This window comes from Petaurus breviceps, unplaced genomic scaffold, assembly GCF_028583685.1.
Source record: "Petaurus breviceps papuanus isolate PSGF00001 unplaced genomic scaffold, PetGlider_PUasm1.0 90644, whole genome shotgun sequence".
Classification (NCBI taxonomy): domain Eukaryota; kingdom Metazoa; phylum Chordata; class Mammalia; order Diprotodontia; family Petauridae; genus Petaurus; species Petaurus breviceps.
Window position 1 is genome coordinate 9,411,242 of NW_027187298.1, and position 25,257 is coordinate 9,436,498.

Sequence of the window (25,257 nt, forward strand, 5' to 3'; positions counted from 1 at the left end):
CACACCTTATTATTCTCATGGTCTCCGCTCACAGCTATTGGATACATAACATATTTTCCTCCTTGATCTTCATTTGGGGCACACTCTGCTAAGCCGTCAGGATCATGTTCTGCTCCAAAGTTGTGTCCCAGTTCATGAGTTGTAACCAAATCAGCTTCCTTAAGGACAGTGAAAAAAACGTGCTATAATTTTCCAACAACAGATTGTATTTTGGCAATAAGGGCCAAGATTCATTGATAAAGTCAGATTTATGTCATAAATGCACTGGGACAGAATCTTAACAGAGTGCAAATGTTGGTCATTATCAGTTACTCTATTCTATTATTAGACAATGCTAGTACTACAGTGTTTCTAATTAATATAGCTGACTCATTTACTGGAATTGTAAAAACTTAAGCAAAAAAGATGAATAAAACTATGACTGCAGCTGAGTTGGAACAAATACAGAAACTCAAGAAGATTAAGCTTCAGGTAGGCTTCTTAAGATCCTGGGGATTTATCATGTATTTATCAATTCAGAAGCTAATATATGATTATTACTATGGCCTATGTCATGATCTATGAAGTCACGATTATTCTAGGAATAACTGGAAAAATAACAATAGTAAAATTTCAGCTCACTTTCCCACAAGTAACATAAATATATCAAAAGGTTCTACTATACAACATAAGGACTTTAAAAAGTGATATAACATTAAAATAGAAAGTAGATTTAGAATCAGAAGATTTGTGCTCAAATCCTGGCTCTGCTACTTAATACTTATGTGACCTTGGGAAAGTCATTTCCCCTTCTCTAGGTTTTACGTTTCTCCTCTATAAAACAAGGATGAGATTACTTCTAAGTTCACTTTTATTTATATAGGCTATAATCCTATGATTTTGAAAATCAACACCAAAAAAACCTCAAAATAACAATTGTGGAACAGGGATATGTCATTTGCTCTCCAATTCTTAAAAATAACTAAAAGTTTCTTGACAAAGAAAACATTCCTAATCTAAAGAGGTCATAGAATTATAAGACTGTTAAGAGGCAGAAAGGGCCTGTGGAAAGAGAACTGAATAGCATTCATGAAGATCTGGGTTTCAACCTCCCAGCCCCCTCTAACACTTCTAAGTCATGTGACCATCTCTTCAGCTTTCTGTGTCAAAGTTTCTTTATCTGTAAACTGAGAATAATAAAACCTGCAGACCTCACAAGGTTCTTCTTAAGGTCATGTGAAACAATATATGGAAAACATTTTCACTATCCTTAAGGTACTACATGTTGCCTATTATTATTAAAGTTCATATAGATTTTATAAGGGAAAATAATAAAAACTGAGAAAACATCATTACGTTGTTGTTGTTCAATCATTTTTCAGTTATGTCTGACAGGGATTTTCTTTGCAAAAATACTGGAGTGATTTGCCATTTCCTTTTCCATCTTATTTTACAGATGAGAAAACTAAGACAAATAGGATTAAGAGGGCCTTCCAGAGTCACACAGCTAGTGTTTGAGGCCAGATTTGAACTCAGGAAGACGTCTTCCTGACTCCAGCTACCACACCACCTAGCTGTGTACCCTATCACTACATATGCAAATTCAAATAAAAGAATTTTATATGTAAAGATTTCAAGTGATTAAGGAATTTTAAAACAGGAAATGTCTATTTACATACCTTGGGTAAAGGAATATGTTTACTTAATAGAAAAGTCTGCCTTAATTGCTGTAATTGTCAAACACATTTAAAAATCAAAATAACATAATTTTTTCCAGATTTCTTTCATAGCACAAAATCACAGGAAGATAACAACAAAGAATTACTTTTTCTATGACAAACAAGAGTAGATTGAAGGTTACTCTTATATTTGTCCTTAAATAATTACTATACCATTGCTGATTATGCTGAATATGAAAAAGGGTGAATTAAGTAACACACTGATCTGAATATAAGCTAAAATTAAATATAACTTGTGACCAATGTCATTTTTTTCAGATTTTAGTTTTCAGAATAGAGGGTGTCTCAAGATTCTTAGTATAATTATAAGGTATTATAACTTTAGTACAGTATACTAAAGAGTATAATTACTTATATGCTTTCAAAGAGATTTCATTTTAGGGGTATAATCTATTAATATGCCATTCAATTAATCTGATACATCCATGTTGGGACATTGCAGTGTTCTCTAAATTGTATGATCTGATGAATCACTAAAAAGACAGATATTTATATAACCTCATTTCATACTAAAGTCAGAAAAAAATGGTTTTATAAAGAGTGGCCCCCAGTCATTCTAACAGAAATGATATGAATAGAATATCAATTTAATAACATTCCTTTATGCCACTAAAAAAAAAAAACAGAAAAAGTGACAGTGCATATGACTAGGAAGAATTAGGACTATTCTTACTCTAAATCCTACTGCCTAGAAATCTCAACTTTTCAGAGTATTTTCATAACCTTAAGTCCCCCTAAGGAAAAACTAAAATGCCCAAAAAATTTGCAAATAAATTCCCTTCATTAATCACTAAATCAAAGAATGTGATACTGGCAAACCTCCCTTTGAAGTCCTTCCTAAAATTTAAATCACTACATATATACCATGTTTCCCCGATAATAAGACACTGTCTTATTAATTTTTTTGGAAAGAAAAACACCAGAGGGCTTATTTTCAGGGGAGGGCTTATGTTGTCCTGCCTCAGCTCTCCTCCACGGCACTGCTCTCAATGGCGCCAGCAAGCAAATCACTGGGGAAGAACAGGATGACACGCTCACTGCTGCAGCTCTGATTGGATGCAGCTCGGAGCGCGGCGTGCGTTTCACCCCGGGGGGGAACAGTGCATACAGAGGGTACTGTAATGTAGCATGTAGCGCAGGGGATCACCTTCACTACAGTAGCACTCTCAATAGGGCTTATTTTCGGGGGAGGGCTTATTTTAGAGGAACCTTACACAGTAAGGGGAGGGCTTATTTTCGGGATAGGTCTTATTATCGGGGAAACACGGGTATATATAATGTAATCTTAAATTCTGAGGATCATTCAGATTTCAAATAACTCTGCTAAGATTTAGTCAGCACTTTTTCCCCAAATATATAATTCCCTTTTCAAAAACTAGCAGGGTTAACAATCAGAATACTAAAATAGAACCCCAAACTGAATTTACAAGAACAAATGTGAATAATTTTTAAATACAGGGTTTAGTATCAACACAGTGGTTTTTTTGTTTTGTTTTGCTTTTTGGAGGGGGGCAAGCAGGGCAATTGGGGTTAAGTGACTTGCCCATGGTCACACGGCTAGTAAGTGTTAAGTGTCTGAACCTGGATTTGAACTGAGGTCCTCCTGATTCCAAGGCTGCTCTATTCATTGCACCACCTAGTCGCCCCAACACAACTTTTTTACTTAAAATATTTTCTATTTACTAATGACAATTAAAAGTATAAATTTCAGAGAAGGTATATTATGAAACTTAAAGACAAATCATGTTATTTTTCATTGCTTGTGATGTAGTGCAATTTATTAAGCACTTTATCAGCACTATCTTTTTTTTTAATCCTCATAGCTCCTTGAAATGAAGTTGAAACAGAAATTATAATCCTCATTCTACAGATAAGGAACCTGAGAGCTAAGAGAAGTTACCATACTATTTGCTCAGGATCACATGGACAGTATGCAGCAGAACTAGGACATGACTCTGCAGATTCTAAGTCCAATGTTCTTTCTACTATGTACATGCACATTCAAAATTAGAATGGTGACAGAATAATATAAGACAATACAGGATTCCAATCAAATTTTGTACCAAAGACTTAGTGGGATGTCAAAATGCACTACCTAGAGCACATCACTTGAAGACCGAAGTGAATCTGGAACACAAATCAGGCTGGAGCCCTTTGAAAAACACAAGTGTTGGGTTTATGACTATCTGTGACCTATAAAGAAAGTATAGCATTTATCACAGACTAAAGTATTTTAAAAGAACCATCAAGAAACATACCTTTGTAAGTATGGTTTTACCATAATTTTTTGTGCTGGTTAAACCACTGTTCAGAAAGATGTTCTTTCTCCCAACTGAGCTATAATAAGCTAGAGAAAAAGGGGGTGGGGGGTAGGAAGAGAAGACAAATTGCTTATGAAGTACATCTCCAAACACCTTTCCTCTCTCTCCCTTCCTTTTTACTACCCCACTCCTTCCTTCACTTATGCTCCAGTCACCCTGGCTAGCAACACCAAAATCCCATTCACCGGAAAACTGGGGGAAAAAAAATCTTACCTTTTGGACAAACACCTCCATGACTGTTTGCTCTTGGAGATCCAACATATGCTAATCCAAGGGTTCCCATATCAAAATCTTGGTATGTGAAAAGATGTGCAAGGCAAACTTTTGATGCATCCTCAGCTATATCAAAGCTGAATTGCTTTTAAAAATTAGATGCAGAATAATGTCAGACTAAAGGTACTGTTACTAAGCATCCCCAAGCAGCTCTTTACAATTCAGCATCACAACCCACCAACTGCCCCAGTGCTTTTTAGCCAGATGCCTCATCTACCTGTCTGAGCTTCAACCAGCCATACAAATGTGTGAGACAAAGTGTTCAGCATGATGCCTGACAGGAAGAGACAATCAGAGTAAAACAGTTCAGCAATTTTTTATGGATATTCAGTGCTGAAGCCATAAGGTCTGATGACAAGGAACCAAGACCTAGAAGATACTGTAATTATGTATTTTAGAGTGTCTTTTTTTTTTCTTTTTGGAGGGCAGTTGGGGTTAAGTAACTTGCCCAAGGTCACACGGCTAGTTTTTGTGTGTGTGTTAGGTTTCTGAGGCCAAATGCGAACTCAGGTGCTCCTGACTCCAGGGCCGGTGCTCTACTCACTGCGCCATCTAGCCATCCCTAGGGTGTCTTTTAAAGCTGTCCCAGGGAACCTTTGAAAAAAAGGTTCCTTGAAAAAAAATCTTATAATACTACTTTATCACCTCCAGGCTAGCTAGAAGATACATAATACTAGTACACCAAGAGTGACAATCCACAGGGGACAAAAAATAAGACTGATAAATTTCCTAGTATTAAAATATTTTTAAAACATGTGCTTTCTGTCAAGGGATTAGGATTCCAAACTCACAGTATACTTCCATGAATGTTATTAACTTGCACTGTCCCTCACTTTTTAAAAATCCACGCAAAGAGAAATCTGACCTTCAATTCCCCCTACTTCCTTTACAAATAAGTTGTGAAATTTAGACTGGCTATAAATTCAAGTGCTCTAAAGAAAATTCTACATAAATGTTAATTCATCCTTTAGAAAGGCCTTTTCTTGATGGCAGACTCACCTAAAAATGACCAGATAAAAGTCTTTAAAAGCAAGACAGAGATAGCTCTTCTTTATCTCTAACATCTAATAGTTATATTTACAGTTTACAAAGGGCTTTTTCAATCAATAACTCTGGGATGAACAAGCAGCTATATGTAGATGGATTATATCTTTGATTTATACAACAACCCTGTAACAAAGGCTAGACAGGTATTAAAATCTCCATTTCAAAGATGAGAAAACTGAAGCTCAAATAGCTTACATGCATGATATGGCTAGTAATGGGAGAGCTAGGTCTAGGACTCAAGCTTTCTGATTTCAAATTCATCCAATGCTTTTCCATCACTCCACACAAGAACCAAAGTAGAATTGAGGGAGAAAGGAAGAAGATATCATAAGGAGATCCCTATCCTCCAACTAGATCAATCCATCAATAAACAAGAATTTTTAAAAGTACCTATGTGTGAGGCACTGTGCTAGGGATAAAGCTGCCCACTCTTGCCCTCAAGGAGTTAGCAGGGAGAGATAATATGTCAGTGCTATAGTTGTATTCTGGGGTTTATACAGATAATGAGGCTCTCTCTACTGATGTATACCAATACCACATCCCCCCAAAAATGGTACAGCAGAAAGATGGTATTTCCTGAAAGCATTCTGTTCACACTTTTCAGTGAAAAAGCCATAAGGATCTGTAATATTTCCCAAAGCTGCTTTTCCTGCCACACAATACAGCTTTATTGTTTGAAAAGGCTAAATTTCTAGTTTTCAATTATCTTTCCTGATGCTCTATTTCATCAATATGTATAACTGAGTTATATTCATATAAAGAATCCTTAAATGAGTCACTGCATCTTAAACTGTGACCTACCTCTAGTAACATCTTCACATCCCAAGCATCCTTCTCTTCATGGGGGTAACTTTTTGCCATGTTAAAGTGCTTTTCACCAGGTTTTACCTCTTGAGGTGTCTTGAGGATACGAATCTATACTTCAAAAGAGGGTATAATTAGAGTAAAGCCATAGAAAGTAAACAGCAAAACTCTAACAATCTTATAAATACCAAAAAACACTTTGCTAGAATAGGAAAAATGTTTTTTAATTAAACCCTATAAATCTTAAAAATCTAAAATTAAGTAATTTAAAAAACAGGAAAGCACAGTTAGAGAACAAAGTCCACTATAATAAAAAATGTACAGCTACTGATAAACTTAATTTTTTTATGTAGTAGAAATTTCAGAAATCAAAACTCAGAAGATATGAAGTTGGAATATCATTAATTATAACTTAATATCCAGAAATATAAAAATACAGGTAATAATGTCTTTCAAAACAGAGGTTTCACTATGGACCATAAAATTAAGACATTGCATTACATAATATCTGGTATTTCTTGAAACTAAACAAAAAAGATTACAGAGAACGATCCTTCTAAATAGTTCATATAAATATGCTTCCTTTACAGCAAATTTAATAATTTAAAAGATTTAACAAAGATCAAATTTATGTCTTACAAGAGGAGAAAAAAAATTACGCAAGCCACAAACCTCCAAACTTTAAGAAAACGGTACTGGTATTATATATTATATATGGTATATTATATATATGGTATATATTATATATATATATATGGTATTATATAATAAACTACCATTTTCTTTTAAAAGGCTCTTTTTAGCCAAGACAACAAAGATGATGACAATAACAACACTGACACCACCACCACCACCCTCCCCTTAAATTTAGGAGAAGAATCTGGAAAGAAATACAAAAGCCAACAATTTCTATACTAAAATATGTCAGTTTATTGGGAGTACTATCAAGTTTGAGTGATCTTTTCAAATACTTTTATTAAAATGACAAGACACTAGCAATAGGCCATGATTACTGTGACATAGGAACATGCTGAGCTAATACAGTATTTCATAAAATTCACCAAAAATTTACCGAAAGCCTTCCCTCATACCCTCCCTCTGTTGTTAATGCTTTCTTCCTCTTCAAACTACCTTCCACTACACTCATTTGTTTAGATCCTAAGAAGAATGAAAATTCCTTAGATTCTGTTATTTTTTTGTCAAGTACCTTCCATAGTGCTCTATACAGTCTCCTAATTGTTCTTCTTGCCTCAAGACCTATGACTCCAATTCATTCTCCAAAAGCTGCCAAAGCCATTTCCCAAATTGCAGTACTGACCATCACATTCTCCTCCAAACAATTGACCCTGGGGCAGGTGTGGGGAACCTGCAGCCTCAAGGTCACATGTGAACCTCTAGGTCCTCAAGTGTGGCCCTCTGACTGAATCCAAACTTCATAGAACAAATCCCCTTAATAAAAATCAAATAAGAGAAGTGGAGAAAAAATTGGGAAGAGAAATGAGAACGATGCAAGAAAATTATGAAATGAGAGTCAACAGCCTGACTGAAGAAAACAACACCTTAAAAAATAGAAAAGAGGCTCAAAAAGGCAATGAGAAGAAGAATGCCTTAAGAAGCCAAATTTGCCAGATGGAAAAAGAATCTCAAAAGCTCACTGAAGAGAATCATTCCTTCAGAATTAGATTGGAGCAAATAGAAGCTAGTGACTTTATGAGGAATCAAGATACTATTAAACAGGTCCAAACAAATGAAAAAAATAGAAGGCAATGTGAAATATCTCATTGGAAAAACCATTGACCTGGAAAATAGATACAGGAGAGATAATTTCAAAATTATTGGACCACCTGAAAGCCATGATCAAAAAAAACAACCTAGAAATCATCCTTCAAGAAGTTCTCAAGGAAAACTGCCCTGATGTTTTAGAACCAGAGGGCAAAATAAAGGTTGAAAAAATCCACGGATCACCTCTTAAAAAAGATCCCAAAATGAAAACTCCTAGGAATATCATAGCCAGGTTCCAAAGTTCCCAAATCAAGGAGAAAATATTACAAGCAGCCAGGAAGAAACAATTTCAATATTGTAGAAACACAATCAGGATAACTCAGGACCTGGCAGCTTCCACACTGAGGGATCAAAGGGCTTGGAATATGATATTCCGGAGGTCAAAGGAGCTGGGATTAAAACCAAGAATCACCTACCCAGCAAAACTGAGTATAATGTTCTGGGAAAAATATGGTCATTCAGTGGAATAGAGGACTTTCAAGTATTCTTGATGAAGAAACCAGAGTTGAATAGAAAATTTGACATTCAGATACAAGAAGCAAGAGAAGCATGAGAAGGTAAACAGGGAAAAGAAATCATAAGGAACTTGTCAAAGTTGAACTATTAACATTCCTACATGGAAAAACAATATACATTGTAATTTATGAAACTTTTCTTAGTAGTTGAAGGGAATAGAAATATATATATATGTCTATATATGAGGGTATATGGGCATATGAATACATATGTGAATGTGTGTATATATGTTTACAGATATACATAGATAGAGGGCACAGGACCAATTTAACAGGAAGGGATAATACTTAAAAGGTGAAATTAAGAGGTGAGAGAGGCAGAGAATAGAACAAGTGGGAGGTGGGATAGGAGGGAGGGAAATATAGTCAGTCATTTACAATATATCTACTATGTCATTGTTTTGCATTAGCCACACATGTACAACCTATACTGAACTGCTTATCTTCCCAGTAAGGGTGGGTGACAAGGAAGGAAGGGAATGAATCTGGAATTCAAAGTTTTAAAATCAAATATTCTAATATATATATATATATATATATACACACACACACACACACATATATACTATTATTAATACTATTTTACATATAATTGGGAAATAAGATATACAGGCACTGGGGCATAGAGACCCACTGGAAAAGTCGAAAGGGGTATGGAAGAAAATATGGGAGAGAGCAGATTGGAGGAGGGGATATCCTGTGAGACTGCTATTTTGGGGCAGTGGGTAGGGGAAAAACGGGGAGAAAATCTGTAACTCAAAATCTGGCAGAAATGAATGATGTAAATCAGAAGTTAATAAAGCATTTGAAAAAAAAAAGGTCAATACCCTGGGGCCTGGAACATAGTAAGCACTTAATAAATTCTTGTTCATTAATTAATATCCTTTCTTTCTTTCTTAGTTGTTTATCTGGGGAGGCAATGGGGTTAAGTGATTTGCCCAGGGTCACAAAGCCAGTGTCAAATGTCTGAGGTTGCATTTCAACTCAGGTCCTCCTGACTCTAGGGCCAGTGCTCTATCCCCTGCACCACCTAGCTGCCCCTCACTAATTAATATCCCCAGTAGCTGGTATCTTCCCTCTTAAAAGTACTGTGTAGTTCTTTTTTTTCTGCAAGTAGCTAACAATAAGCATTTGTTAAGCACTTGGTATGTTACAGGCACTGTGTGAAAAGCTGAGGATGCAAAGAAAGGGTAAAAAGCCCCTGCCCTCAAGAAGTTTATCTTCTACTGAAGAACACAACATTTATATGAAGAAGTACATATATAATGTATGAAACATAAAAAAATCAATAGAAGAGAACTTTAGAAGGGAAGGCTCTAACAGCTGGGAGGGGCTAGTAAAGTCCTCCAGCAGAAAGTGGCATTTAATGTGAATCGTGAAGGAAGCCATGGGTTTTAAAAGGTGATGTTGAGTACAGAGATCATTAAAAGGTCTGGGGAACAGCCAGTGCAAAGGAACAGAGACGAGAGTGGCATGTCATATATCAGGAACATCAAGCAGGCCAGTATAGGTGAGTGGAAGAATACAAGGAATACAGTAGAAAACAGAAAGACTAAAGGAACCTGAGAGCTTTAAATATTAAACAAAAGACTTTGAATTTGATCCTCGTGGTAACAGGAAGCCACTGGAGTTTGCTGAGCAGAGTGATGCCATAGTCAGATCTGAGCTTTGGAAAAATTATTTCAGCAGCTATGTGGAAGACAGGTTGAAATGAGACAAGATTTTAGGTAGGGAAAACTACTAGTGTAGGCTATTATAATAATCTAGGCAAGGTATAATGAAATAGGGTGGTGGCTATGTGAGTAGAGAAAAGGGGTTATATGCAAGAGATGTTGTGGAGAAAGAAATCAGAAAATATGGCAAATGACTGGATATCTGGGGTGAGAGAGTGAAGAGCTGAGGATGACACCAAAGTTGTGAATGGGGTGAACTGAGAGGATAAGGGTACTCTCAATGATAATATGGAATTTCAGAAGAGAGGAGAGTTTTGGGGAAAAGGTAATGAGCTCTATTTTGGACATGTTAAGTTTGAGATGCCTTTAGGACATCCAGTTTGAAATATCCAAGAGGCACTTTGTAATATAGGCCTGAAACTCAAGAAAGAGACTAGGTCAGATAGAGAGAAATGGGAACCATCTACATAGAGAAACATGAGTATATTTGAAGACAGCACAGAAGGAGCTGGTAGATAAAAACTGAGGATGATTAGAGGATCAATCTACTGGGAAAGAGAGAGGGGGATGAAAACATGGGAGCATTTTATACACACACACACACACACACACACACACACACACACACACACTCACTGTATCCAGAGCCTGCAGGTTGATGATTGATTACTCAATAACTGTTTGCTGATTTTGAATTTACTTTTGTGCATGGTACTATTCTCCAAGAAAAAGCATCACAAATTTCTGTTTGGGAAAACAAAATATACATATTCTGACATATATAAAAGTAATTTATACATTTACAAATCTCATTTAATGCCTGAAACATCAATAAGCATTTACTGAGCACATGTTGTTATAAAACACTGAGCTACATCATTTAAGAGAAAAAAATGAGTATAAAACTTGGTTCCTGGCTACAAAGATCTTATAATAAGGTGGGAGAACCAGTATAAATACACAGGAAGGGTTAAACAATAATATAAGAGAAGATGATAAGTGCTATAAGCTCTGAGAAAAGAGGGAGTAATATAAGCTAAAGTGATGTGACAAAGCTTCATGGGTGAGACTACTGAAGTAAGCGTGGAGCCAAGAGGCAGCATGAGGAGGTGCAGTGGATGGAGAGCCAGTCTTAGAGACAGGAAGACCAGATGTCAAGTTCTGCCTTTGACATATGCTTATGTGATTCTGGGCGAAAAATCATTTAATTTAACTCTTAGTTAACTCTCTAAGTCTAAAAACTGCAGAACAACTGCTCATCTGCATGAGTAGAGGGAGTTTTCTTATGGAACTCACCATCTCCATACAACAAGAAGAAGTCTAGAAATACTTTCCATTTTGCTACAAAAGAGAAGCACCCTCTAATTCAACTGAAGAGTCACAAATATAAACCTACTTCATTGCTTTCACTACATATGAAAATAGGTTTTTAAAAAAAATTCTGATCATAATTCACATCTGAATACAAATTAAGCAGCCATTTCTAAAAAGCACTGTAGTAGGACCTGTAGGAAATACAAAGATTAAATAATATAGTCCCTTGTCCTCATGAAAATCAGTCTAGGAGGGGCAGCTAGGTGGCGCAGTGAGTAAAGCACCGGCCCTGGAGTCAGGAGGACCCGAGTTCGGTTCCAGCCCCGGAGTCAGGAGGACCCGAGTTCGGTTCCAGCCTCAGACACTTAACACCCACACAAAAAACTAGCCGTGTAACCTTGGGCAAGTTACTTAACCCCAACCGCCCTCCAAAAAGCAAAAAAAAAAAAAAATCAGTCTAGGAGTGGGGTATACCAGATAACAAATGTTTAAATAAAAGCACAATTCTGAGTCAGTAAACAAGCCACATCCATTGATAAATACCTGTTCTATCTGTATGCCATAACCTTTAAAACCTGCATTGTCCCAGGATGTATTCCGATAGATGTCATCAACTCTGTCAATCAGCTCAATCTGTGGATGAAAGGAAGGGAAATCATGCAGATCTTTACAAATCTGTGTAATACAATACAAAACTAAAAGACTCCTTCTGGAGAAGATTCCAAAAAAAAAAAAGTTTCTACTAATCATTAAAAATAAAATCAAGCCATACATGGTAAATATAAGTAGGCTGCAACCTACCATTACTGATGCTGACTTGCTCATGAAAAACAGCATAAGACATTATCAAAGACATGACTAGGAAAAAAGAAAAGGTCAGCTATACAGCAAAAGTAAGGATAACAGATGAACAGTACAAGCTTTGTACTAATACCCACGAAATGTGAAAAGACTTAAAGGAAGGCCTCAAAGAAGGCAATTGTGTGCATTCTATATTGGAGTATTTATGGGAGGAAGAAGGATGAGAAGGAAGAATGGGCTGTGATCTGCATCACTGATAGGAATACACACAATAATGAGACAATGGTTCCATGGAAATAATGAAGAATTAATCTTATTACATTTAAAATATCAAAAGTTATCAGCAAATGAATAATAAGAACAAAATCTCACTAGAGACAAGAATTATATTGAAATATTACTTCCTTTGGTATTTAGCATAGCGATAGAAAATTTTTTTGTTAAGTGCCACTACTTACATAATAAATTCATTCACTGGCCATTGGCTAGGGGGCTGGGAGAACAAAGTAGGAAAGAAGGGTGAGGGCAAGGCTGTGAGGACTATGTGTTTATTGGGCCAGGCTAACAATAAATGAATACCTTGCACTGTGGAAAATTCAATGATGAATGAGATCATCCTATGAAAAATGTCAATGTAATATACCATTCAATCATAAAAATCAAAAGCTCAGGAATTAAAAATTAATTTCCATCTTCAATGTTATTTTAATTGTTGCTTCACATCACCATTAAAAAAATCAAGTCTGATACACACAGCTACATCCCAACATAGAGCTATTTCTGTATGGTCCTAATATGTGAAATTCCAAGGTCACATTCTCTCTTTACATATCTTTATACACACACACTCATACAACCATACTCATAAAGACATGTTTTCTTTTTCTGAACACACATATCTGTATATGTAGTAGTAATACTGAGAGCACTCAACAATGCAATCTATTGGGACAATTTCTTTTACAATTTTCAATAGGCAGTCTGGTTTATACAAAGAAACAAACTCTCTAAATTAAAAAGTAGAAAAATGAAATAATTAATTTAAAATACCATTTATCATTTCAATGTAATACACATTTTCATAAACCTGAAACTAAGCCTGCCTTAAAATAATCTTGAATCTCTTGGGTAAATGGCCCTCAGAAAGTTAAAATAAATCATATAATATCTAAACAGATTTTTATCTTGTTAGGCTTCAAATTACAGCAGCTATCTCCCAAAAGGAGTCTGCTTCTCTGCATGAATCTTTCTCCCAGCCAATTATCTTATCTACTATCAGATACTTACTAAGTAATTTGTAGTTGTGCTCTCTTCCCCTCTGCCCATGTACTTGTAAAAACGATGGTCTGCTACCACCAGTAACTTGCATGTATTCTTCATTGGATTTGGAGGAGCTCTCTTCTCCCGATGAACATGCACTAATATGAATTTTTTACATACTATTAAATGTATCAAAATATGAATTCTGTGACAGCAATGTTTTTAAAATGTATAGATTATAAATGTACTATTATTTGAACATTTAAAGTATCCTAAACCAAATTTTTTTAAGATAAGGAATTAGAAAGTAAAATAAAGTTTAAAAACTAATGATACTCTAAGTCAAGGGAAAATAAAACATTTTCTTAACCTTAAAAATAAAGAATAAAATGCTAAAGAGTTTGACCACCACAAGCCCATTCTTAGAGCTATGAGGTTCTTATCTCTCTGGCAGTGAACAAGATCTCAAACTCCCATTTGGATCTCTCCTATGCAATTAAATTATAACTTGCATTATAGTTAATTCTGTGTGTGTCTTAAACCTCACCCTGCCTAAACTGCTGAGATTAAGTCTTATATCTTTGTATTCCCAGTGCCTATTACAATGCATTGCACAGAAATAAGTAACAAGCAATTAAATATAGACAAACAAATGAATGAACACGTGTATAATAAAGTAAATGTTTGTGGAATTGAAATGGTCCAAAGCAACTTCACAGAAGTACATACAAAAATAATGCAAAACAAAATTTTAAAAATATTTGATAGTTATTTTACCTTACTAAATCTTCAAGAGATTTTGAGAAATGCTAAATTTGTACACTAACATTAGTGTTTATTTGCTTTGGAAATATTTCCTTTGGACTAAAAAAAAGATGGGCATGAAACAAAGCCCAAAGTTTTCTCAGAACTTCCTAAAAGACCTCAATCTGTCTGACTCAATCTAGGCAATCTTGTGTCTGGAATAAGAGAGGTAACGTTGTCACTGCACTCTATGCTGTTAAAACCATTGTATTCTGCTCTGTGTGTCATATCCTAAAAGCAACATCAACAAACTAAAGCATCTCTCCTCCAGAAATATAGTTTTAAATATAGTTTTGCAACTATATTTCACAAGCATCAATTAAAAGAATGAGCAATATTTTAATATAGAGGAAAAAAATTCAGGAAGAGCATAGCCATAGCAATTTTGTTTCAAATATGTGAAAACAATTCTTAAATTTATGGATGTATATTTGAAAGGTAAAAGCAGTCAAAATTTTAATGTGCCTGGCACAAAATATGCATTTAATAAATGCTTAATTGACTGAAAATGAGGAAGAGGGATTAGACTTTGTCCCAGAGGACTGAATTACCGAGTGGAAGTTAGAAACAAAGATTTAGGTAGAATAGAATAACTTTTAATAGATTTGATAAAAAATAAAATAGTCTACTTCAAGAATCAAAGGCTTTCCCAAAACTAAACTGCTTTAACCAGAGATCAGATCCATTAGGAATCTTGCATAGGTGATTATAGGATGGGATGAAAGGTTGGCCTAGATGACCTAAAAGCTTTTTCTGCAACCTTAAAGTCTATCATTTAGGCTTTTTAATGTTTTCACAACTAATTTTAGCCATTAATTTCTTATAAACTACAAGATTTTATTTTTAACAATTAGTTCTCAAAGTCAGATTATTTTTCCTCAGGTATTTCAATTTTATTTTTTTCAATACTGAAATTTTACTTGCCAAATAGATGCAACATGTTAGCACCAGAATGCTTGGCATACAGTATGTGCCTAATAAATGCTTGGTGAATTGTACTAAATGGTATGCAGGAAAGAACAGTGAACTAGAGAATCAAGAGACATGGCTTCTAGTTCTGACTTTACTATGAGCTAGGTAAGTGACTTGACCAAAGAGTTAAGTCTAGATGGTCTATAAAAGGACCCGTCCAACACTAAGACTGTAATTTATAGTGTTTTTGCCTTCACCTAGTGCTTTCAACACTACGCATAATTCCTGTGTCAGAAATCTGTTTATAAACCACCAGGTCTAAGATATTAAAGTTACCTTGGCAATTATATTTTATTATTAGCTATTATTCAATTTCCAACACTAGATGCTAAACGATAGTCTAGCACTAGACTAGATTTTAGTCCTTATGTGAAATATGCTTTAATTCCCACCTGTTTGTTGTTCTCTGTCTTCCAGTCCTTTGGGGAGAAGTTCTTCCTTTTCAATCTTCAAATAACCACATACTTTTGGAGACTGGAAACGTGAAACATTCTTAATATCTTCAGATTTATAAACCAACATTCTCTTGTCTTGGGTATCATTAATAAATCTCCAGAGTGGCTAGAATAATATAAAATGTGAATATCAGAGACACAATATAAATATAAACTATTACGTAGACTAGAATCTTTAGCAAACACAAAATGCCTACATTTGGGGTATTTCTTTTCTCACGTACCTCAATCTGACTTTTTTGTTTGGTTGTTTTTTGCTTTTTGGAGGGGGGAAGGTAGGGCAATTGGGGTTAAGTGACTTGCCCACGGTCATACGGCTAGTTTTTTGTGTTAAGTGTCTTGAGATTGGATTTTAACTCAGGTCCTCCTGACTCCAGGGCTGGTGCTCTATTCATTGTGCCACATAGTCGCCCCTAGATCTGACTTTTTAAATTAAATATTTTAATGAATCATTTTATGATGGAAATCTATCTAAGATACTTAATTTTATTTGGGAGAGATTTCTGATGCTGACAAAATCAGCTTTAAAAATGAAAAATGGAAGACCCAAACAGGCAAAATTACTCTAAGGCTAGCTAGCAGGTTAGAGGCAAAGCAAAGACCAGAATTTGAATTACCAGACTCCTGGTGTGAGCTTTACCTTCTTTTCGAATCAAACATTTCTGGAGTCTTATCAATAACATTAATAAAGCTAGAAGGTTTTTGTTCCATTAAAAAAACAAGTTTCTTCCTCTATATATACAAAAAAAATTTACGGATGTAGATTTAAAAGGTAAAAGCAGCCAAAATTTTTAATGGCTACTGATGAATCATACTTACATATTAGATATATAGATATTACTAAATTTGAACCTAAAAACATGCTTATTCACACAGTTATGGAGTTGTATTTTTTTCCACAATTAATACTTGATTGATATCAAAATCATTATTAGAGAAAATAATATGATGAAATATAGAAAAAAAAAACCTACCATTTTCAGAAGAAAAAAACATGATTTTACACTGGGAAGGTCTAAAAAGTCTTATCACTCACAAGTGACTCAATACACAATTTAAATTTGCTTTATTAAGTAAGCATTTCAAAAGATGTGCCAGCTACCACACAATGAATGTTGACTACAGCCGCTTCTGGAAAATACAATCTCTAATTCTACTGCTTTAATGGCTAGTCTAAAAATATTAATTAAAAAAAAAAAAAAGGAAAAACGTAAAAAAAAAAAGAAAAAAAAACATTGTCATAAATTCCAGATTAGGCATCTACAATTAATTTCCTTTAGCTATAGAGATTATTATTAAGTAACACCACATACAAACATAAAATATAACTTTTATATAAACAAGTACCATTTATATGTTCTTTCCTAATTCAAAGGCAAACTTTAAAAAAGAAAAAACATTGTTCAGAAATTAATCCTCTAGAATATAAATATTCAAGATTAACCTCAGGGTAGCTTTATATTTCAGTTCTAACATCTTAAAAAAAAAAAAAAACCACGAGAATAGGGCAGCTAGGTGGCACAGTGAATAGAGCACCAGTGCTCAAGTCAGGAGGACCTGAGTTCAAATCTGGCCTCAGACACCTGACACTTACTAGCTGTGTGACCTTGGGCAAGTCTTAACATTTAACCCCAACTGCCTTGCCTTCCCCCCTTCATAAAAATAAAAGACAAAAAAAACCTCACTAGAATGATAACAAAACTGGAGACAGGTGAACTACAAGGGTAGAAAGTAAACCATATTCAAGTACAGTGGCCACAAAAATAATAAACTGGTGGCCTAGAAACCCATGAAATTTACAATGACTTGCCCAAAAAAGGCATTGCTGAGTATTTGTTGATTTTATTTTGACTGGTCTTCATTTCAGTTTTCCCACTGCATGGTTTTTGGAGATGATATCAGCATTCATACAGGGCACTTCTGCATTTCTAGAATAGTACATCAATGTGCAAATTAGAGCAAACAAATATTTGGTATTCTTGGCTAATAAATGAACCATCTATATCTTATATGTCTTAAATGTAATTAAGTAGTTCTGTCTTGGCTTTCACTAGCCATACTTCAACAGCAAACAAACTATCAAAACAATGAAGTTCTTATAGTTCTTACTCCAGCTGCTCTGGTCACCAACTATTCATAATGTCTCCAGAAGGATGACTGCAGGTTAGATGGGAATTAATTCTTTTTTGACCTCAAGAAAATGACACACTCTTTCAATGAGGATATCTAGATCATTACAAAGGGGAACAGGGAATGAACCAGAAAAGAGAAATAAAAGCGGAAAGTCTCTCTTGTGACATGTTCTACATGTGATTTCTCAAAGTACTGAGGAAAAAACAGGATACATCCTACTGACATTATTTCATGTATAAAAAACAAAATTAAAACACCCTCCAACTTATTCTGCTTCCTATCTTTCTGGAAAGAAAAAAAGATTAATATGTTAACTTTGGTTAACTACACAAAGAAAAAAATAGCACAGGTAAAAGTGACATTTACTTCTACATTACTAAACAATTGGATGGAAAGCATCATTCTTAAAAGGCCTTAAGTATATAATATCAAAAATAAGACTATAAAAAATTACCTCTATGTTATATTCTGCCCCATCTGTATTGATTCTTACTGTAAAGTCATCATCACCTATATGGGCCAGAACCCTGGAATTGTGTTCACCTTAAAGCCAAGAAAAAGAACAAGACTAATTATTATTAGAAAACATACCAAACTAAACTTTATTCCATCAAATTTCAGTTAAAAAAAAAAAAAGAAATTAGTGTCAAAGGGCCCAACTGACAACCACTACTTCATTGGGATTTGCCTGGAAAGTATGTAAAAAATGTGCAGCAGAGAGATGTCTCAGAAAGAGCCAGGTTGATTCCCATCACCCAATCAATAGCCTGAAATTCAGTCACTTAAACACAACCCCATTCTTTCTTTTTGTTTTTTTAAGCAATTGGGGTTAAGTAACTTGCTCGAGGTTACACGGTCAGTTATTTCTGGGTGTGGTGCTAAGTATCTGAGACGGGATTCAATCCCCAGGTCATCCCGACACTGGGGCCAGTGCTCTTACTCACTGTGCTACCTGGCCGCCCCTCAACCCCATTCTTTCAAGTCAAGTGAGATGATCATCTCTGAGGAAGGGCAAGTCCTGGTATTTACCTGCTTTATGAGGGAGGCAGGAAAGAGAAATGTGGTTTCACCAATACTACATCTATGCTAAGGAACTAGGTATGACCTGGAGATTTCATTGCACTTTCTTTATCCAAATGCAGATATGTTTCCAATGGAAAATTAGAACAAAGGACACAAATGAAATGGTCATATTATCCCACCTTCTATCTATAATCTCGCAAAGCAAGCTTAAAATGCACTAGCTGGATGTATAGAATTAGAATTATCTTTACTTCAAAAGAAGAAATTCATTTTAATGAACACTCTTGTAGGATGAAAAAGATAACTCTATACCCATTTTTCTCCACCACATGTTCTGATTTGTTAAATGTATAAAAAAAAAATTTCTATTTAAAGAAAAAATAGAAGGAAGAAATGCCATTTCTTCCCTTGAAAAGGGAAATAAACCTCGATTTAGTCATCTTGAGCAAAGGCCCACAGCTTGTGTGGCAGCTTTGTTCACACTCACCCACTACATGCCCCGTGAAAAAATCTTGCCATTTTACAGGATATTCTTGTTCTTCTTTCCCATCCACAACCAACACTTTGAAATTTTGTGAAAAGCGTTCAGCACTTGATGTTAGATATACCTTAAAATGCCTGAAAAATAATGGGTTTGTTTAATTCTAAGCAAACATCAGAATATAAATCTATGAACTTTCCCCAGTAAGACAGAAAAACATCTATGCAGCCTGTCAGAATCACTTAAGCATGAAGTGTAATACTCATCTAATAAGGAGAAGAGGGCAAAATTACAAGAGTCACTGGGCTTGGAAATCAAGTATTTATAGGCCATGAGCCATAGACAATGGAAAATTTCACCAAAAAGTCTTGTATATTCACCTTCCCCGAATTATCAAAAGAGTAAGTAACACCAAAGGTCTTGGAATAGTTTAGGTTCAAATCTAATAAGTTATTAGGGTGGCCATAAACATTAAATACACATACCAACTACTGCATTTTGAAACATGGCAGTCCAGATCTATCACTGAGTAAATAAACATATGCAAGATACTCAGTGTAAATGCTAAAATAGTCATGTCTATGGTACAGTAGGCTTTCCAACTGCCCCCTAACAATTCTAGTCCTCTCAAGAAGGGGTAAGTATATGGGGACATAGCTGTCAAATTTTCAAAGGTTATCATTTGCAGAAGAACTCCATTAAAAGGAGGATAAAACTAGAAACAATAAAAAGTCCCTTCATTTCCTGTCTCGGAAGGAAAAAATTTTGCTAGTTGTGATAGTGGTAATATATTGCTTCCATGTTTGCTTACATAATTGCCAGGAAAAGAATGGATTGGGAATGCTACCATGGAAATAAATATTTTTAATTTTTGAAGCATAACAAGTTATTTTAGTTGTCCTTTTAGAAGTGTGTTTGTGGTCAGAGGGAAAGTCAAACAATAGAAAATTATTTTATAAAATTTGTGAACATTTTTCTCCCTGCTCTTCTAAGCCTATCTTCTTACAATTCATAATTATGCTTTTTTTTCTTTAACTATGATAAATGATACAATGAAAAAGAAAGAAAAAAAGCATTATTTGAAATAGGTTACTTAACATTTTCACAGACCTTTAAAATTGTTTTAGTGTCATTTTAATTCACTATTTCTTAATTCATCTTTTCTAGATGAAGATCTGTACTTTTGGTAGCTAAAAGTCTTGTCTCAAAGTTATGAAGAAATTGGTAGACAATTAGAAATCATACTTTCTGAGTTTCCAAACTTAGCCTGAGTCATACCTTCTGGCTGGATCATGTATCATTAAGAGATAATAATTTATATTAATTATATTTTAAATATTTTCTAAAGTGTGCTAGTTCTATACACAGTTGCTCTACCATTCTCTTGCTTTTTCCTGATGTGAAGTTTTAATGAATTTTAATAGCACAGAGTTGGCTTATCAGCCTTATTATCTACTTTTAATGAGTTTTTTTTCCCTATCTTGTTTTTTCTTAGTTCTATTTCCTGAACTTTTTCTGTCTCCTTTCAAATATTTAATACAGTTTATTTCAAGATTTTTGGGGGAGAAGGGTCAATAATTATTCTGCTCTCTCAGAATTAGTTTTTTTAGTTTATATATGATATTAATAACTAACATTTACAATACAGACTTGCAATTTGCAAAATGTTTCACTCATTACCTAATATGATCTCAAAATCAAAGTAATAAAAAAATAAAATTTATCAGTGCAGTGTTTATCACTGTTACTACCTTAGAAACAAAGCAACCATGGGCTTTAAAAATGGAAGAAAATAACCTAATATCAATTAAGTTTAAAAAACTCATTAAAATTTTAGGGCTTTTTTGCAGTTATTTTTTAAATGTGCAATCCTCTTGGTGTTTTATATTTAAATATATTTATTCTCATTCAATAAAAATTTATTCTCATACTTATGATCATAAATTCTTGGGTAAGTATAAAAAAGAATCATTAAAAAGGAAAAGAAGTATTTTTTCCATAGTTCTACATTTATGTTCCTCTCTTTCTTGGTCTAGATTAATTTACTCTCTAGTATCTTATGTATCTGACATCAATAGTAGAGTCAAAAGTGTCACATTATTCACATAACTAAAGTATAATTATATGCTTCATGTGTCAAAATGGGTTTTTTTAATTGTAAATATTTTGGATGAAAAACATGTAAAACAGACCAAATAATGCTATGCCTTCTTAAACAATAAAAAAATACAGCATTTTCTCAACAATTCAGGTTTATTATCACAAACATCAATTATGCAATGGGTCTGTGATTTCATCTGAACAGGGAACTCCTGATGAGGGAATAGATCACAACCTGTATCCGACTTAGATCTATGGCACACAGAGGATCACAGAGATAATAAGCGCAAGAAATACGAAACCATGTCTTAATCCCAAGTCCATGACTACATTTCAATATACCATAAAGCCTCTACTAACATCAATTATTATACTATAATATGTAGTTTTTATCCCCTCTGGGGCTATTCACTTATATAAAGCTAACAGACCCATAAGTTTTAATGGATCCAGAATGATGTACTTTAGAGTTCTTGCATCATTTTTTCATATGTACAATGTCATGGAGCAATTATGAATAAATATTTACTGGAGACATATAATGAAGGGAGTGTCAGATAGAAGCAAATAGGCTCTGAGGAGAACTCTCTTCTGTAAGAACAGTACATGGTCTTTGTGACTTGTTTTCCTAAAGGTTTCATTTTCTTGTGTATCCCTAATAGCAGAGATGGCCAGGAAAACAAAATGTTGATAATAAACTGTTATTCAATCTTCAGTCTTCTCGAAGTTCTTTTTTTTTTTTTTAAAGCAATCAGGGTTAAGTAACTTGCTCAAGGTTACACGGCCAGTTATTTCTGGGTGTGGTGCTAAGTATCAGTGCCCGGATTTGATCCCCAGGTCATCCCGACACTGGAGCCAGTGCTCTTACTCGCTGAGCCACCTGGCTGCCCCTACAATCTTCAGTCTTCTCAAAGTTTTGCACCAGAAAGAACTTCATGGAGCACTGTACTTCTCTGAATAAGTATGTCCAAATTCTTGCCCTTTAATGATCCTTACAAGTCTTTAGTAATAATTTAAAAATGTATCAGAAGTGCATGCACCTGACAAAGAGTTTTCAGAACAATGAAAAATAGGAAAGGCAATTCCACATCTGACAAATTATTTGTGTGCCATGATGTTTGGTTTCTTATAGGCTATAGCTTCAGGAATTTAAAAAAGGAAATCTCCCAAATTTGTAAGATAAGGGAACAGTGTTAACTCTTCAAATGCAATACTCTGAAGGAGATATAATTTTACCAAAAATTTATAAAGGCTGAAATGGAAAGTATACCATATTACAGTATTAACCTTAGGAATTTCTAGCTTCCTCTGAACCTAAGACTGAATTCAATTAAGCAAAAATTTATTAGAATGAATGAGCTACTATGGAAGTCATTTTGTGCAAATTACAATTATCTTTACTATTCCCTTAAAAAAAAAAGGCTTCAAAAGATTCAATATGACGATTTTTTATCTTAACCAAAGCAAATAAAGCACAAGGACCAAATAAATTATTTCAATATGAATAATTCTAATTACCTATGTAAGGCTGAAAAAGTCAATAATCTTTCTAAATGTGATGATGTCTGTAGATCCCTTTTCCTCAAGGAGTGTTGTTGGATGTTTGACAGAGAAAGGATATCATAGTCTGATAGCATGGAATCAAGCTTCTCTGAAATAAAAAAAATTTAATAGATTTTTCAAAAAGAACATTTTTTAAAAATCTGACAAGATAAAGACAGAACACTTAGATTTGTGTGATAAGCAGATTTTCTCATATTGTTCAGATCTTCTCTATTCATTTCACCAAATCAAAGGAGTTTAGATGAGCTCTGCTGCCCTCTAGCATAACACATCCGCAGAAGGAATCCCCCCTCTAACATACCTAGCAAGTGACTGTCCCTCTACTTGAAGGCTGCCAAAAAAGCAAAATCCATCACTTCTCTAGGTAGTTCATTCCACTTCTGAATAGCTCTAGTTGCTAATAAGTTTTTTCCTGATACAAAGCCTAAATTTACCTCTTTACCTTCAACCCAGTGCTCCAGATTAGGCCCTCTGGAACCAAATAGAACAAGTCTAATCCTTGACAATCCTTCAAATACCTGAAAGACAGCTATCATGTCCCCCCGAGTCTTCTTTTCTCTAGGCTAAATATACTCAGTTCCTTCAACCTTTTTATTTTGTTATGGCATTATTAACTCAAGGCCTTTCACCATCTTGGTGCCCTCCTCTGAATCCTCTTCAGTTTATCAATGTTCTCTTAAACCGTAGCACCCAGAACTGAGCACAATATTCCAGATGAAGTTTGACCAAGGCAAAATACGAGACCATTACCTCCCTGTGCCTAAAAGCTATGTCTTCTTAATGCTGACCAAGACTACATTAGCTTTTTTGGGCTGCTATTTCATCACATACTGACGCATATTGAGCCTGAAGGTCACTAAAAACTCCAAGATCTTACTCAGAACGATGGCTACACTCAAATTCAAGAATTTTACACTTAAACCTATTGAATTTCATCTTACCAGTATTTGCACAATGCTCCAGTTTGTTAAGATCCTTTAGGATCCTGACACTTGTTAGCTACCCTTCAACACTTTGTGTCACTTAAAAGTAATTTTCACAGCAGTTTCCAATATACAAAGAGCCAATTTTACTGCATGGAATGAATTCTAAATTAAATGTATCCCTTAAGAGTGATGAAAAGGCAATGTTACAGAAAAGTTATGGACCAATTTCTGCCCACTGCACAATCAAAAAAACATGATAAAAAATATGATGCAAACTAAAAAAATGGAGGAAAAATAATTTGCCACTTTTAAAGTAGTAACCTGCCAAAGTCATCTTACACCAACACCACCTCATCAAACCTGCTCCTTCCTTCCAACTATTACCATTATTGGCATCCTCAATCTTGCAGTCACTAGAGTATTTTACAAAATTTCTTTCACTTACTCCCCAAAGCCATTAGCTGCCAATTTTCAACAATTCTCCCCCAAATCTGTTTGTTCCCTTTTTTTCTATTTCCACCATCTGTGTCTCTTCAGGCCTCCATCAACATTCATCTGAACTACTGAATTAACTAACTGATTTCTCCCTCATTCAATCTGTCCCACACAATGTTGTGATATTAATCTTAAAAGTTCAGGTTTGCAAGTTGCTTTACAAATATCTCATTTTATCCTCCTAACAACCCTTGGAATGTAGGTGCTATTATTCCCATTTTATAGATGAGGAAACTGAGGCAAATAAAGGTAAAATGATTTGTCCAAGTAATTAAATGTCTGAGGATGAATCTGAACTCAACACTCTGTGATACCAGGCACCTAGCTCCATTCTTTCCCAATTATAACATTATAGTTCATGTAAATGCCCCTACCAAAAGAAGTATCTTCATCATTCTGTATACTTGTTTACCTTCAGCAAAACTATGGCAGCCTGAGTCTAGATTTTCCATTTTAATTGTGTTGTGCTCCCTTAACCCAGTAAGAAATGTTAAAGCTATTATATAACTATTTAACCAAGTAATATTAAAACTATGTACATACATCAAGAAAGTAAAAAACAGAAAAAACATACCCATATATAAAAAGCAGTTTTTGATATAAAATTTTCAAGAAAAATGACTACCCAACCATTAAAGAATGTCTGAATAAATTATGAATATGTGAATGTAATAGAATATTATTGTGCTAGAATTCAGAAAAACTTTGGAAGACTTATATGAACTGACTGAAGACTGAGGTAAACAGAGCCAAAAGTACAATCTTCATGATGACTACAATAAAATGTAAAGGAAAAA

At 34.6% G+C, this 25,257-nt stretch overlaps 1 protein-coding gene across 2 annotated transcripts in view; it reads right to left on the reverse strand.

Annotated features, from left to right (window-relative positions):
• Positions 1-25,257, reverse strand: part of ADAM17 (ADAM metallopeptidase domain 17) — a 62,163-nt gene that overhangs the window by 18,388 nt on the left and 18,518 nt on the right. The window contains exons 2-11 of one of the 2 annotated variants that reach the window (XM_069064815.1): positions 22,995-23,127; positions 19,383-19,513; positions 18,327-18,415; positions 15,677-15,845; positions 13,536-13,687; positions 11,991-12,080; positions 6,161-6,274; positions 4,253-4,397; positions 3,977-4,065; positions 6-158 (exon numbers count right to left, since the gene is read on the reverse strand). In XM_069064815.1, coding sequence (XP_068920916.1) covers positions 6-158; positions 3,977-4,065; positions 4,253-4,397; positions 6,161-6,274; positions 11,991-12,080; positions 13,536-13,687; positions 15,677-15,845; positions 18,327-18,415; positions 19,383-19,513; positions 22,995-23,127 — 1,265 coding nt within the window. The remainder of the gene's footprint in view (positions 1-5; positions 159-3,976; positions 4,066-4,252; positions 4,398-6,160; positions 6,275-11,990; positions 12,081-13,535; positions 13,688-15,676; positions 15,846-18,326; positions 18,416-19,382; positions 19,514-22,994; positions 23,128-25,257) is intronic. The other variant, XM_069064816.1, reaches the window with a different exon arrangement.